Consider the following 16,227-nt stretch of genomic DNA (forward strand, 5'->3'; position numbering starts at 1 on the left):
CAATATCCAACAACACACAATTTCTCCATTATTTGGGCCAGCTTTTCAATTCATGAGGCTTGAATTGATTCTCCAAGCAATTGGGCATGCAGTCTTGTACTAATCGCTTCTGCTCATTTACAAATTATATACAATCCTAGCTAGTAAAATAAACGCACCTATCTGGCTAAATAAGCACGACCTGTCATTATTTTTGTACAATTGATGCTATTTACATGGATCAATAATCGGAAATCATAACATCAAATTACAAGCAATCGATGATATCAATTGATGGGAACAAAGTTGTGAGAGAGACGTTCAAGTTGGGAACGAAGCAAGTCTCCTAAAGAGAAACGAGTAGGGGACCTATCAGGAGGGCTTGGCGAAGTGCTTCTGCTATCATTTTTTACTGCAAGATCAATTGGACCCAATATCTCTTTCTTCATCGACTCTACAAAATCCATGTCCACTTCATTCCCCGAAATGTCCCTCAAATAAAATGCGTTCACCGACTTCTCTCCCTTCGTTGCCACGTGTGCTCGGACGACGGCGAGGCCGTTCTCTCTCAGAACTCGAGTTATATCGGAGAGCAACCCGACCCTATTGGCTGCACATAACTCTAGCCTCACCCCCTGCGCAAAAATTATTGTGAAATGTAAAGAATTATAATCCTCTCCTCCTGATACGAGTGTTTTTTTTTAATTTAATTTTTTTTTGTGCTTTTAAAATCTTCTATCCTATGTCCATCACTAATCATGCATAGATTTAACTGTTATTATATTCTTATTTATTAATCACCGTCGCCCATCAGTATTTAATTTATTCAAAAAAATATATGTCCACATCATAAGAGAATCATGGTGTGTAATTAATGGTGAAATTGGAGATAATCAAAATTGATTATACTTAATCGATAATGATTACCTCGCAAACCCGGCGTTCAATGGCAGCTTCTAAGCATTTTATTACTCGTTCTTTTTCACCTTCTGTGTTCAACGCATAGCCGTCTATGTGTCGTATAAAATACTCCTGTGTTATTCATAAACAATGTAAATTGAAAATTCTAATTCGATTTAAATTATATGTAATGAACGTGCTTATATAATACTTCATGATATAACAAAAAAAAATGGAGGCTATATTATTTCAGTTGAGGAATTAATTATTTACAAAAAAAAAAAAAAAAAATTATATGGATGTATATCGGCTGGTTATTAATTGAAGTAATACGTACCTGAAATGCATAATCTCCATGACAACCAATGGAAGCATGAAATACAACGTATTGCATGTCAGTGAGCGTGCACACCGTATCAAACATAAGCCTCGGCCTATCCTTACAATCAACGCTTACTATCGAATACCCCTTTTCCTCACAGCTTTCTATATACACAGCCGTCCTTCTCATCCCCTCTTCATCACCGAATCCTACGGCCGACGACGGTGTGGACCGACTCATATTGGGCCCACACTGCCCGTCAAAGTCCCTGACAGAAAGCATGAGCTGGTGCAACCTCCTCTCAACGTTGGTCTTAATGCAATCTCCACAAGGGAATCCATTAGCCTTTACTTGTAGTGGATTAATGTGAGTCTCGCTGGGGCTCCGCTCTGCTGTGGCGCGGAGCACGGTGGTGATGTATTCCTCGATGGTCGCGAGGCGGCCGGGGTCGTCTATTGGAGTGTCCGTGGATTGATCGGACACGTAGGCCACGCAAGCCAAGCGATCATTGTGGCTCCATGCGTGTGCTTCTACAATGTTGCAATGCAGGTCAGCTAGGGCAGCTGATATCTCGGAAAATAGTCCCGGCCGGTCGGTTCCAGTCATTTCGATTGCCGTGTGCTCGCTTGGGTATTCGGATCCAAACACGGCTTTGTTGGTGTAGGTCTTTGCCACAGCCGAGCTGGGTATCTCTCCAGTTGTACCGATGGCCTGCATACAAACGTTGGCACTTCACTAAAATTTGAATTTATGAACCTTGACATTAAGATTTATTAAAAATAGTATCAATTCGGAACTTCAATGCATTAATTGTGCCCTTCTCTGTAAACAAGATTTTGTATTTTAGCAACCCAAATATCAACAACACAGAAAAATTTGTTTAGTTTAACTTGAAATTATTTAAGTACCTGTTGTATGTAGTTGATGACTTTTTGGTCTGTAAGTTTGTTTCCGTGCTCATCTTTAACATGAAAAACTGCAGGAATAAGCAAAAAGCGCAATCAATTGGGTTTATAAGACTTGTGAGGTCGGTATTTGGATTGATCAGGCTTTACAAAGCCTAACACAAGACATTAGGCTTTTCAATGAAGTCATGAACACATATATTAACATTAGCAACACGGATTAATTACCATCCATAAACCAGCCAGCGTCAGAGGAAATGTAGCTTTTTGAGATGGTGAGATTCATGTCCGTCAAAACTTGAACCATTTCCAAGAGGAGGCCTTGTTTGCTAACGCTGTCCACCTTTACTACCGTACAATCTTCCATGCTTTCGTTGTCAATGCAAACTCTGCACCTGCAAAAGCAAAAACGACGAGTCTCGTTTAATCAGACGATTAATTATCGGTCTAATGACCAAGCGAAAGAATCTTGAGCACTCCTGTGCATTATTGAATCTCCTCTCTTAAATTCTTACAATGTCTGCACCAAAAGTTGCCAAGATTCTTTTTTTTATGAAGCGCAATAATTGAATTACTTACGTGGGGCCATATATCCTCTCGGGGAGGGTGTCAAATTCAGGATCAAAATAAGGCCAACAGACTTTGTTCATGCTGCAAATTATTCAAATGAAGAGTTTAGTTGTTGATTAATAAAAATCAAAACAAAGCAAGAAATTAATTTTGAAAATAAAATTTTGTGAAGCAAATTTGTCCACCCATCAAATGCTTACGGGGTCGAGGAAGTCAAAACTCAAAATAGATGCTTTCAAATTTCAAACACGTCAAAAACACGCAGCAAAAGTACTAGAAAACGGGACCTAAAATCGAGGGAGATGTGGCCAATTTTTGACAGCTAAAATGTCTCTCAAATTTTCGAAAGCCAAAAAGAAAACAAACAGCAAAAACGAAAATGAAGAAAACAAAACTTCCCCTGTGATTTGTAGGGAGAAATGATGGTAAGAAAACCCTATCAAGACTCATTGCACGGCTGCAGTTCAGGAAAAAATACCTGTGATTGTGAAGCAATGCAATGTAGGCTGTTTATGAATTGTTTAAATATATATCGTATGAATGGGCGTGCATTGTCGAAACAACCTAATAGTGGCGGCGAAACTGTGTTAAGGTCTGGGGCACTTGACCCCACTAAGCCAAAATAGAAAAATCAAGAAAAACAATGGAGTTCAATTATTGATTACAATTGTTGATTAAGTTTACGTTTTGCCCAATTTTAGAGTTTTAGTTTTCACTTAGCCTCTCAAATTTTTAGTTTCTTTATTAGTGTTGGGGGCTGGGCGTACGATTTTTAAGTATTCTGAAATTGCCACTCAATGTGCGGAAATATGAAATGGAAAAAGAAGATTAAAAAGCATGATGAGGCTTACGCAAATTTGTAAAAAGAAATGAGCTAGGGTTACACAGGTGTGTAGTGGGACAAGCCCAGCACATAACCGAACGAGCGATCTGTAGTGCCAAAATTTGAGCAGAAGAGAGAGCGTGATCAAAGAAGAAGAAGAAGAAGAAGATGATGATGATGATCAAAAGGGATGAGTCGTAATTTTTTTATTTTTTATTTCCTCTCAATATAAGTGGAGGAGAGAAAAAGAGAGCAAAATTAGTAATTAGTAATAACTATTTTAAGATTTGTGATAAGGAGTGTGATTAGCTTATAAATAGACGTTACAAAACGTGTGGTGGAGTTTAATTATTTACAAGAAAGTCATCGAAGTAACGGACGCATGCATGCGTACATACTACATACATATCGAATGTCAAAATAATACTTGCGGGCACGACTTGTATTTGATTTTTTCCATTTCTTTCCTTTTTCTTTTTCTTTTTCTTTTTTCAGTCACTTCTTCCTAGTTTTTGGCTTCCTTTATATAGTGAATGGAAATTAAACTCATGCACGTATGAATGTTCAGAAGAGTCTTTTCTTTTGCAATTGCAACTTAATATGTTGCGTTATCATCATGATTCATGCAAATATGAGTTATCTTTAATTTTTAATATTAAAATGAAAGAGAAAGTTAAACATATTTGACTTTTTATATGTATCTATTTTGACAGGAAAGAACCACACCATTCACTCTCAGCCGCTCAAGTGAGAAGTGTCTTGCTATCTGCACAGACACAATCAGGAATGTCAATAAGCTTGATCTCTTCAATCTCTAGCTGTGTATATACAAGAAACGTGTGAGCTTTTCGATCCGAATCATCCGATGATAATTAGATGGCGACAAAATAATCCACCATATCATGCCGCCACATTTACATTTAAATTGGGGTGCTGCTAAGTTACAGATTCTGTAACTTACAGTTCACCCAAAACAAATTTTCCACCACCCCTGAATTGTTTGAATAACAACACTTAGAGGTGTAAAGAAACTAGTTTTTGGGTGGTTGTATGTTACAGATTCTGTAACATAGAAAGGTCCTTTAAATTGACATGAACCCTTTAAGACTAAAAGTTTAGGCGATGAAAATTTTAGTCAATCAAATGATTAAGCTCGTGGCAAGACATCCTGCTCCCAACTACATCAAAGATTTACCTACTGTGATAACGTGCCCAGAAAGAACAAGAAAAGTTTGAAAGAAATAACGAGAGAAAATGACCGCCTATAATCAGAAAGAGGATAAAAAGGATAACAAAACTTTTGAAAGACCTATAATTAACTTTATGAACGAAATAAGCAATTACGGCATTTTGTGACTGTTAGTTCCATTGGACACATTTCCACATTTTCAATTAATAGAATGTTACCATCCCAGACATCTATTATTATGCATTTCCCAGCATCGTGCGCCAGCAGTCCTACCAGTCAAAAATGCCGTGTAATTCATAAAGCACATCCCTTTATATCGAGATGCAACTCTGCTCAATTACGAGGACCAATACTTTGCCAATTTAAGTATGATTGAACCAGGGTCCAACACCACCATTTACATGTCCATTACCATGGATCCCTACGCCGTTTGGGACGAGTGAATGGGGTAATCCCACAGCCAATGGGGGAGGTGCAGTTGGGTATAGCCCGTGATTATGGGGAAGAGTGTGAGGGCTCACAAGAGGACTAGCAGCAGGACTACCTTTACACTGTTGGAGAGTGTGGATTTGCCTAAGACCTTCCTCGTGAATACGTGCCAATGTCTCCAACTCCTTCATCGATAGAGCTTCCAATCCAGCACCATATAGCGGGGCATGACGAGACATTTCTTCTTGAAGTTGAGCCTCAAGTGTGTGAATATATTGCTGCAAATGACAAAAAGGGGGAAGAAAACACAAAATATCGCTAAAAAATCAGTGTGAACAATGAAGAAAGATAAAGTACAGAAGATGATGGGATTATTTCCTAGTTTCTTATTGCAGAAATGTAAAATGATGACGATAGACATGAAAAAAGGCATAAGCTATGTAGCGGCACAAACCTGGCAGGCCTGCAATTTTGATTCCATGCCATCAATATATGCTTCACATCGAGCAACCTGCTCTTCCTTCTCCCGTTTTTCTCCTTCAGTTTGCCCAACAGTTTGCGTCAATCTTCGAACTTCATCTTGAAGTGACTGACAAATTTCTTCCCGAGTCACATTCTCTGTCGCATACCGTTTCAGTTCTTCATCAAATCGTTTCCTGGCAGCTTCGGCACTCTTTAATCTTTCAGCAAGAGCATTTTTCTCCTTCACTACTCTCTGTTGAATTCAAGACAGGAAAATTTTTAGTCTGGAAAAAGCAACAAATCAGCTATCCCTATTTTCAAGACATAACAGACCAAAGCTAGTTTATCAATAGATGAATACCACCTATCCTTTTCATTTCTTCAGAGAAAATAGAAAAGTGAAAATACAATCATCATTGTCAAATAGATGGAAAATAGAACAACAATTGTTTTTACCGGTAAAGAGAAGAATCAACTAATTTTAACAAGTAACACTCCGTGCTTTTTAGAAAGCAGGGGGCAAGCTGAAGAAATCAAAATGAAGTAATGCACTACCTTCAATTCATCACGTTTCCGGGATTTCAACTGGGAGAGTTGTGTCTCTGCATCATGAAGACGATCCTGAAGAACTTTTTTCTCAGTCGTGAGTTTTGCAATTTCATCATCCCGCTCTGAACGAAGCCACTCAAGCTGACTTTCAACTTCTCGCATTTGTTCAGAAAGCTCCTTCTTTTCCCGAGCAAAGCGATCCATCTCAGCCCTCATTTCAGACTGTCAAATTATAGATGATGTCAATTCAAGTAATCCCAGATAATTAAGATATAATAGTGACTCTCCAGATGTTATCATCCATCAATTATACGAGTACCTTGAGACGATTGCCAGCAGCCTCAGATTCCGCCAATTTTTGTGAGAAAACAGCTTTTTCTCTAACCATATTTGAAATTTCAGCCTTCCTCTCATCACGGATACGAATAATTTCATCTTCACTAGCACATAATTGGTGCCAAAGAGCTGCCCGATCAACATTTGCAAGCTCAGCAACCTCCCGCAGCATGCTCAGAACAGGTCTAATGATTTCTTGCTCCTCACATACCAGAATGACCAAAATTTCCAAGTCTAAATCTACTCCACGGCTACTTTCTGTAGTGCTGGTAGCACGGTCGACCAATCTCTTCAGCATCCTACCTCGATAGGACTCCTCAGGATACCATTTCAATAATATTGTGTACAGTATCTTCACAAATTCCCTCACGCGAATGTCTCTAGATAGGGCCAATGTCTCGGCAAGACCAAGGACACAAGTAAAGTCATCACGTTGAACTATTAGCTGCTCCCCCTCTACCACAACATCTGTGTGCTGAAAATTTTCTGCAACAAATCCAGGATTAAAGTTCAGCCTTTGAGCAAGGCGCCTTTCCAAGACCAAGGCTATAGATTGAGCTACAATGGTTCCTCGAGCTACAGCTCTCTCGAAGGTTTGAGCAGCTTCAACAGCAATACAAGGTATAGATAACATCTCAATCAGGATGTAAATATCAGAAAAATGACGAGTGGCACGAAAAGCCTGCTCATCCATCACATGCAACGAATCCGAAGTAGGCCCATTCTCACCAAACAAGAAGAGCCCACTAGGCATCGTTGAACAATTGTCACCAAAATCATCATCGCAATCAATATCTCTAAGTATAGTTTCAGCAACATCTCCCCAACTGTTTACAGTTTTACTTAAGAAATCAAGGACACAAGGAGACACTTCTGCACCCAAATTTTTAAGCCTAACACGAACTGATCTGACCTGCAGATGAGGAAAAACATGGTTAAATGTGTTCAAGGGAAACAAAAAAGGAAAAAAAAAAGGAAAAAGAGAGAAACTATCATGATAATTATGATTTGAAAGACGCGTACTGCTTCAGGAAGATGTTGACACTGAGATGCAGCTTTAAATATGAAATCTATGGTTACTGCCAATGGTTCATCATTTGAGTCCGTCAAAAGCTCCAAGGATTTTAATAAAATACGTTCCCACACTTCACTGCCAAAGTCCAGTTGACTAAGAGCAACAAAAACCTGCAAGATAAAAGTATCATAGTTAAGCAATGGAATTGAAAAAAACAGAATTCCCTGACAAATTCCCACTCCCCCCTCCCCCCCAAAAAAAATAAAAAGAAAAAAGAATCTCAAACTAGAGTCCATTCAAAGCAGACATAAATGTTCCAGCTATTCTGTGTCTATAGCACCTAAAAATGCCCAATCAATCCTACCAAAATGAAAAGAATGAAGATCCCTTCAAAACTATCTTACAGGCATCCGTAAAGCAGGTTCAGCATCTGACTTTTGAAGTCGTTCAATAAGCGCATCCGCAGCCAGTGGGTGCTCTGAATGTTCCACCAATTTGGGTACCAAAGCAACGAGGTCCGGTTGCAGATGCTTAGGAGCTTTATCCAGTACAAGAGAAATCTTTTGTGCAGACTGCGGGCGTCGTCTTGGTTCAGGACAGCCTTGTGGAACAGCTCCGTCTAGAGCTCTCAGTGAGTTAACAATCAATCCCAAAAGCTCCGCAGATTGCTCCGGCCACTTAGTCTGAAAATTATTTTGATCAAGAAGTTAAAACACATGGAGAAAGCCAGAGAAGATTATCATTTCTGCAACCCAAACCCATACCTTAGAGCGAAAGGAAGCACTTTCCAAAGAACCTCCAGCTGATGTTTCTGGTGGAAAAATAGGCTGCCCTGGAAGAGCTTTTTCAGCTATATCAATTCCACTCAAATCAGAACTCTGTACAGCAGATGTAGTGCTATTATCATCTGCACCAGAATCCAATCTCTCAAACAGAGGAAATTGAGCAGACTCTGATGCTCCATTTTCCCTGTCAGCTTCTAATGGTCTGGCACCTCCATTGGCATCAAGAGGAGGTTTTGAATTTGCATCAGAAGAATCACCATAATAATTTCCATCGGAAGGTTGGCAGCATTCAACCATTATATCCAAAAGTAGATCAATGATTGCCTGCTGCAAAACTTTAACTCCCATTAACAAATTCATGACACTGGGGGAGGATTCATCAGTCTTTGCAACCTTCTTTCCGTCACTACCGGAGAGCTTTGTTGGTAGAAGCAAGCGCTTTGCTTTAGCTGGGTCGTCAAGATAAACACGAAGTCCTGTTAGAAAACCAGCAATTGCACCAGCATCCATCAGAAGCTTTTCTCTTAGAGTGACCTGTGGCTGTGAAGGATTATCTCCATATGTGAGGTGAAATCCAGCTCTCGAAAGAAGATTTCTGACGATGTCTTCTTCATCTCCACTTATTCCTTCACTGTCGTCAGAATCAATGAGTTCATCAGGATCTGTTGTCAAAGCATCCTGATCATCCTCAGAAGCCAAAACCTGATAGAAGGAAAACCACAGATGATCATTGTCATATGTAACCTTGACATAAAAAGAAAAGACAAGATCAAAAACCACATCCAATGGGCATATAGATCTGTTGAGGAGCATAAGCCATGATGATAAGGATTATATAGGAAGAATATGTTTCCAGTTTCACACCCATGTACATCTGCAATAGAAACTCAAAAGAATCTAAGCCCTATGATAAAGGCTTCACTCTAGCAAAATTGAACACGTACTAGCCAATTCCAGTGATACAAACAAGGTCATTGAATTTCATAAGTGGGTTACTTTGCCCTGGCCACGAAGCCGTATGTATTCGTTTAAATATTGAAACCACGGGCAGACAGAACAACAAATAGGCAGCAGACTGGTTAAACAACTAAGTAAACCCAATATGGAAAAACAAGCAATATGCTAAAGTTTGATGGTAGTGAAACCACTAATCCAAGCTACAGGGTAGACCCAGAAATGCTCCAGAAAAACTCTACTATTGCCGTCTTCCACAACAAAGAATTAAGCTTATTGGCATACAATTGAAATTATTGACGACATGATCATAATTTGGACCCTTTCAATTCCTTTTGGCACACATCCAAGTCCATTGCAGATGGACGGAATATGGAAAAGTTAAAAGTTGTGTGCTGAAAATTGTTACGCCCATCTCTAGTCCATATTGCACCAGCTTCTAGAATGAGTAGTTATTTCAAGTATCCAATGAAGAACCTACTGATAGCTTCTAATACACCAAGTGGACATAATAACTGCAGATAACAATTAGACTGATGAGAAATACTAACCTCTAGGTCTGAAAACTCAAACCAAGGGCAGCAATCCAATATCTCACAAACAAAAACAACAGTATCACGCATGAGAAATCCTGCATCTGCTTCCAACATATCAGACACCTTCATGAATTGTAAGACAGAATTATTCCATGTCTTTGTACATATAGAAGACTCCTTCCACACAGTCTTGGTCGGGTTCTTTTGATTCACCACAGCCATTCTGTATCTGACCCAAAAATTTTTATCCAGATCACTACCGACTGATTGATCACTCTCTAAATATATACAGATTGTGTCAAAGGATTCATACACACCTGCATAATTAAGCAGTCATTTGTCAGACAAATAAAAGAAAACAACTAAAACTGCATTTTGATTGAACAGAAGTCATGAGGCAAGCACTCACCAATACGAAGCTCACATCCACCAGCCTGAAAGAATTTGCTAAAAATTTTTCGTGTTTCCATTATTTCTTTGAAGGACAAGAAGTTCTCCACCTTCCAAGTAAACGAACTTCTTTTCCCAATCTTGTCCATTTGGGAACCTGCATTGGTTGACTCAGTGTCCTGATCCGTAAAATCCTGCATAATTGACGTCTCTTTCAAGATGAGAACCTCTGCCGAGAACACGACCGTGTCTTGGACAAGAAACCCAGAATCTTGATCAAATAGGCTGGTAAGAGTCACAAATTCTCGCCAACCCCAATCCTTTGCAGCTTTAGAATAGCGATTTTGAGATTCCTTTGTGACAGATTTCTCCTCCATTTTTTGGTTCACAACTGACAACCGATGACTCACAAAACAGCTCCAATCACTAGAAGTATTTCGTGAATCCATAACTTCAAGAAACACCGAAAGGTGACATGGTGGCTGAGACTGCCCTGATACCATCAATTATGAGGGAAACTTACATCAGTTCGGTCTTGCAAGCTCAAATTAGGAAAATTCATACAATATCAAGTTGAACAATCCAAGTGTCAATGAAAACCCAGATTTCATTGTAGCTATATCACTCCCTCTGGAGAACCTAAGCAACAAATTTAATTAATTTAAAAGCCATGAAGATTCAGTACTGGTAAGACCCAAATGGTCAGATACTATTTTAGCACACTAATAAAGGCATCACTTACACTTTGATAGGAACGACGTAAGCAAGATTCATCCAAGCTCAAATAATTTCAAAGCGCATAAATCAGAGTACTAATGATGAGCCAAATGCATGTTACACTGCTCCAACACCATGAATCATAAGAAAAAAATTCACCCAACCACTATCCTAAGCAGCTATGAACCTGGCTCAGAAAAGTTAAAGAGAAAGGGTCATCCTTTGTCAATAAAAATAAAGCAGGAACATCCGCTCCTCATTTATCCACTCCACATATTAAAATATGCCACGAAACATAGAATAAATCCATCATTCTAGCCAATTGCAACTCTTAAACAACACAGCAAGAGTAATATTAACAATAACAACCAATAAACTATGAATATAGTCCTTTCATACCTCTGGGATATACAATAAGACGACAATCCCGATTCCCAATCTGAAACCTCCTGCTCTTGATGCAAAGCCCCGTAATCTTCCTCTTTTTCAACAGATCCTTCAACCTCGTGAAATTCTCAATCCTCCAAGTAAACTTCCCCATATGCCCATCAGACTTCCTAGCCCCATTCCCACTCCTCCATCCAATTAACCCACCATTCTTGGAGAAGCTACTGATCTCCTTGATCACATGAAATGACGTGCTAAACACAGCAGTGTCGTCCACCAAAAACCCTGAATCGTGCCCAACAAAATCCGCCATCTTCATATAATCATTCCACCCCAAACTCGTATTGTCCCCACTCTTATTATCCGCTGCAAACCTTCCATATGAGTCCCTATGCATATGATTAGACCCTGGCTTTTGATTCAAAACCGACATTCTAAACAAACACCAACAACTTCTATCCGACACCACCGTCTTCTCCATATCCTTACTCTCCAAACACATTGACAAATACTCCTGCCCATTAACTGAGCTTTGGTAAACACTAATCCTCAAATTACACTCTCCAGCCGGAAAAACCGGGCTCATTATCTTCTGTGTCTTAATCATTTCCTTAAACAAACTAAAATTATGCACTTTCCACGTAAATTTCCCACTCAATACATCAGATACCGGTCCCGCAACCACCGAAGACGACACCATTGACGGTGATTGTAACTCATTATTATCACGCATAAAACTAACAGATTCATTTAGAATTAAAATATCGGCAGTTATTAAAACGGCATCGTTATTGAACAAATAACCTAATTTGGAATCAAAAACAGTAGAGGAAGGTGTGAAATCGCACCAGCCGTGTGATTTCTTTTTGCTAGAGAACCGGTGCCAAGAATCACGATGTATCGTTTTCGACTCGTCCGATAAATTGACGATAGCTAAACGATAACTCGCGAAACAGTCCCATTTAGAAGAAGACGTGCCGCGAGGGTCCATGATTTGCAAATAAATGGAGATGTATCCTGGCAAAGCTTGTGAGTCTCCTTTGGGATATACTAATAACCGGCAATCGTAACCGCCTACCTCGAAGTACTTGCTCCATAGTGCCCTAGCTCTGATTCGCGGAAAATTATGGACCGTCCACCGGCATACGGCGGAGTGCTCTCCGCGCCGATCGACGGCTACACTTTCTTGGGCCCCGCCGCTGCCGTCTCTAGTGCCCAAAGATAAGTCCTCGACTCCGCCAGTAGCGGCAGCCGGAAATGATGATGATTGAGGTTTTTCGGATGAGGTGACGGGCTGTGATTGGTCGGATAAAGATGCTGGTGAGGTTGATGATGCTCCTGTTGTTGTTGTTGTTGTTGTTGTTGTTGTTGATGATGTTGCCGTTGAAGATGATGAGACTGCATCGGACGAACTCTTCATTTCTGTATTTTTTTCAATTTCTTTTGTATTAGGGTTTAGTTTCGTGTTTGCTCTCTGGTTTATTTCTGGTTTCTTTTTTATGAAAAAAATAAAATTAAATTAAAGAGAGAGAAACAAGAAGAGAGCTCTCTAGAGAGAGAAAACAAGAAAGGGTGATGTTATATGGGTGAGAGGGTTAGAGAAGGCTTGGACAATGAGGTGCGCATGTTAGTTAACTTGCGCAGCTCATCTCAATAATAACATCAGAGTCCCTCCTTTCTATAATATCTACAGATAAAGACATCTTAATTCGTCTTTACATATATTCTTACCACTTATAATTAAGCGTGTGTTTGATATGATTTATCTAATAGTGATAAGCACTTGTTTAGTCTTATAAGTTCCTATCAAAATTTTTATTGTTGTTTCATTGTTGTTTTAGTAGAGTTTTTGAGGATTAAATAAATTATTTTGTCTCTATTAACAAAAATTTAAATATTATTATTTTGAATTTTTAAGAGTAGGGGTTAAAAAATCTTTTTTAAAATATTAAAATATCTACAATATTGTTTACTTATTTAAAAATATTTTTTTAATTTTTTAATAATGTAACTTTAAAAAAATAATAATTTTATTTTTTTAATAACATAACTTTTAAAAAATACCTTCTAAAGTAATTTTATTATTTTTAATAAAAAAATTCATCGACAATCAAACAACTGAAATTTTTTAGGTAAAATCTCTACTAGCATAATTTCTATTTAAATAAGTTATACTTGAAAAATTACATCAAATGGAGCCTAAGTAATGTTAGGAATCTTAACTATAACACAATTATTTAAGTCTCAACTGAAGATAGAGATCTCAATCATCATTTGAGTTTCAATTAATGTAGGAGTTTATATGTAATTTCCTTAATAAATTTTTAATATTTTATCTTAGAATGATGAAATTATAATTCATAAAAAAATTAATAAATATTAATAACTAGTATTACTGGCAATTATAGATAAATTGTTACATCAGTTGAGACATAAAACGATGAATGGGAATGGTTATGGTGGAGCATCTTCACCATAAAGTATTGATGTTGACCTTCAGATCATAACAGTAAGTGTATATTTAATATCTATATGTATAATCGTACGGTTATTAATAGTATTCTACCGTGAAATGACTCCAATATAACTAGGCCCATGATGAATTTATAATTAGAATTCTTAGCATTATTGTCTGTATAATTTTTTTTATAAAAAAAGTCATATTTTACCCTTTAATTCTTAGTAACCATTAGCAAAATATCTCCATAACGATTGTAGGGATGACATTGCTCTGAATTAACATCTTTATGCTAAATAAGTGTATAAAAATATTATATCATCATATTTATGGATATGATTTATTCTTAATTATGTGAAAATCTTAAATATTAACTTGACACTTTAGTAGATCACTATCACATTATTTTTGAAATATCTATAGTACTGCAACTCAATTAATTGTAGTCTAAATATAACTAAGTATATTTTGTTTTTAAAAAATTACTTTCCATCCGATAAAAAAAAAATGATTTGGTTGTTTAAATAGAAATCGTATTAGCATGCCGAGAACTTGTACGATTGAATATAGTAAATAGTTGTGTCATCTTAAATAAATTCTAACGAATTTTCTATTATTTCTAATGTCAAATTGACGGGACCTGTATCCGGATGCCCACTTAAGCACTTAACACTTGGGGATCGTCTTGAAAAACCTAAATGCTATATCATTATTTGTAATTTCATTAAATATTACAGATCCAGATGTTATTAGCCTTTCCCTGAGACCTGAGTTGCCTCTCTCTCTGCGTTGGGGGGGCTGAAGGTTCTCTCATACAGTTTACGCCGTTGGTTTGTTGAAATACCTTGCACGTGCGTTTGGGCCCGCAATGCATGGGGCCTGGTTACATTTGCACGTGTCGGAGTCTCTGTGACCCGATTACTCCTCGGGAGGTGGCCCTTTTAAGTTGGTGTGTGTCGTACTGTATTTTATTTGTGTCGTTCAAATATAAATCAATTCGATACAGCATAATTGTAATATGTTTATCCAATTTTTTTTTAATTTAACTAAAAGATGAATGAATAAATTATGAAAAGAATAAAAATATTTTTTTTAATAAAAAATAAGTCAATATAATATAATTAATTAAATAGTTGTCATAAGCAGTTTATCAAACTTTAAATCCAGACATGATTATTAAACAAATAATTCGAGTCCCATTTATTTATAATTGTATTAAATTTGATGAACCCAAACTTATGCATTTGTGTTTGATGTTCATGTCAAATTAATAAATCATGAAAAAAATTACCTCCTTTTTCTTCATTATTTTCCTCTCCTCAACTTTTATAATATCACACCAGTATTTTCCACTAGATATCTATTGGGACTCCTGATATAATATTTGTCTTATCATATGACAATAATAAATCAGTTTGTTTGGAAGTTTAAAGTGCGGGAACGTCGGAAAAACGCTTAAACCGTCAAGTTTTAAGTTTTTAAAATTCTGCAGTTTTAAAATTTTTTCGGACTTTTCTATTATATAAAGTGAGAATGTCATTAAAATATAAAAAAATACAAATTTCAATACAATAATAATTGTATTTTTTTGTCTGTTTATATATTGAAATGTGTATTCTTTTATCTGTTAATGACATCATTATTTTAATAAAGTAGGAATGTCTTCACACACAGGGGAGGAGAGAGAGAGAGAGAGAGAATGAGAGCTATTAAGCCAGACTTCAAAAAATTAATGAACATCAAACGTTTCTTATAATACTTCAATCAACTAATGAGGCAAGCATAAAGAATATAATTATCATTTATAAAAAAATTAATTTTATTTTTTATCTACATTACAATCTAATCATATTTCTAATTAAAAATCTGTGGAAATCTCTTATATCATCTATATGATGATAAAGTCTAGATCTACATCTCTTAGCACAAAACCTAAAATGATAATTACTTATGAATAAATATAATTGGAAAGATTTGTTGTCCTTTGATGGTTTATCTATATGAAGTGGTGAAATCAATTAGTTGCTAGTTTTATCCCATCATTCATTTATTTGTTTCTTCTTCCGAATGTGACATATTATTACTTTTATCCATTTAAGCCAAATGTCAAGATTTGGGACCAACGTATTAGTCCATTATTTTTGTTTGAAGAAAATTTGTAGCAAGAGTATTATTGAATGGTTAAAGATCCAGATTTAACATTATACACACTTTTCTTTCCGTAACTCATATTGTGAGAGAAAGTAAGATAAAATTACAAATTATTGTATAAATTTGAGCTTATCATTCATTTCATTCTCCTAACATATCTTCACGTAATGAGCTCAAAATTAATAATAAGAGAAAAAATTATCGATAACATGATAATTATCAATCATGTCATGTCATTTTATATTAATAAATTTATATAGATATTTTAGTACACAAAATTATAGTAGAACACAAATTTCCATTAAAAGTTAAAACACTTGTCCACAACACATTTTGGTTGGGAGCCATGTGTCTAGTTGATCCTGGCCAT

At 36.9% G+C, this 16,227-nt stretch overlaps 2 protein-coding genes across 2 annotated transcripts; both read right to left on the minus strand.

Moving 5' to 3' along the window:
- Positions 1–85: 85 nt before the first annotated feature.
- Positions 86–2,759, minus strand: LOC18054476 (ACT domain-containing protein ACR2). The gene is made up of 6 exons (XM_006450323.2): positions 2,686–2,759; positions 2,335–2,501; positions 2,110–2,177; positions 1,217–1,912; positions 907–1,011; positions 86–614 (listed from the first exon to the last, which is right to left on the minus strand). The coding sequence occupies exons 1-6, from the start codon at positions 2,754–2,756 to the stop codon at positions 267–269; spliced, it is 1,455 nt and encodes a 484-aa protein (XP_006450386.1). The 5' UTR covers positions 2,757–2,759; the 3' UTR covers positions 86–266.
- Positions 2,760–4,314: 1,555 nt separating this feature from the next.
- LOC18054477 lies at positions 4,315–12,833 on the minus strand. Its single transcript, XM_006450325.2, has 10 exons — positions 11,261–12,833; positions 10,164–10,637; positions 9,770–10,071; positions 8,244–8,966; positions 7,884–8,162; positions 7,488–7,649; positions 6,448–7,377; positions 6,135–6,350; positions 5,572–5,832; positions 4,315–5,395 (listed from the first exon to the last, which is right to left on the minus strand). The coding sequence occupies exons 1-10, from the start codon at positions 12,666–12,668 to the stop codon at positions 5,051–5,053; spliced, it is 5,100 nt and encodes a 1,699-aa protein (XP_006450388.1). The 5' UTR covers positions 12,669–12,833; the 3' UTR covers positions 4,315–5,050.
- Between the last annotated feature and the right edge of the window lie 3,394 nt (positions 12,834–16,227).

The sequence above is a fragment of the Citrus clementina genome, unplaced genomic scaffold (assembly GCF_000493195.1).
Source record: "Citrus clementina cultivar Clemenules unplaced genomic scaffold, Citrus_clementina_v1.0 scaffold_1, whole genome shotgun sequence".
NCBI lineage: Eukaryota > Viridiplantae > Streptophyta > Magnoliopsida > Sapindales > Rutaceae > Citrus > Citrus x clementina.

Excerpts from the sequence above, each read along its gene's own strand:
- LOC18054476 (XM_006450323.2), bottom strand. The coding sequence starts at position 2,756 with ATGAACAAAGTCTGTTGGCCTTATTTTGATCCTGAATTTGACACCCTC. Across the intron at positions 1,913-2,109 it reads TCATCAACTACATACAACAG|GCCATCGGTACAACTGGAGA; the intron begins GTACTTAAATAA and ends GTTTGTATGCAG. Across the intron at positions 615-906 it reads TTGAACGCCGGGTTTGCGAG|GGGGTGAGGCTAGAGTTATG; the intron begins GTAATCATTATC and ends ATTTTTGCGCAG.
- LOC18054477 (XM_006450325.2), bottom strand. The coding sequence starts at position 12,668 with ATGAAGAGTTCGTCCGATGCAGTCTCATCATCTTCAACGGCAACATCA. Across the intron at positions 8,967-9,769 it reads TTGAGTTTTCAGACCTAGAG|GTTTTGGCTTCTGAGGATGA; the intron begins GTTAGTATTTCT and ends TCCTTCTATCAG. Across the intron at positions 5,833-6,134 it reads GGAAACGTGATGAATTGAAG|AGAGTAGTGAAGGAGAAAAA; the intron begins GTAGTGCATTAC and ends TGAATTCAACAG.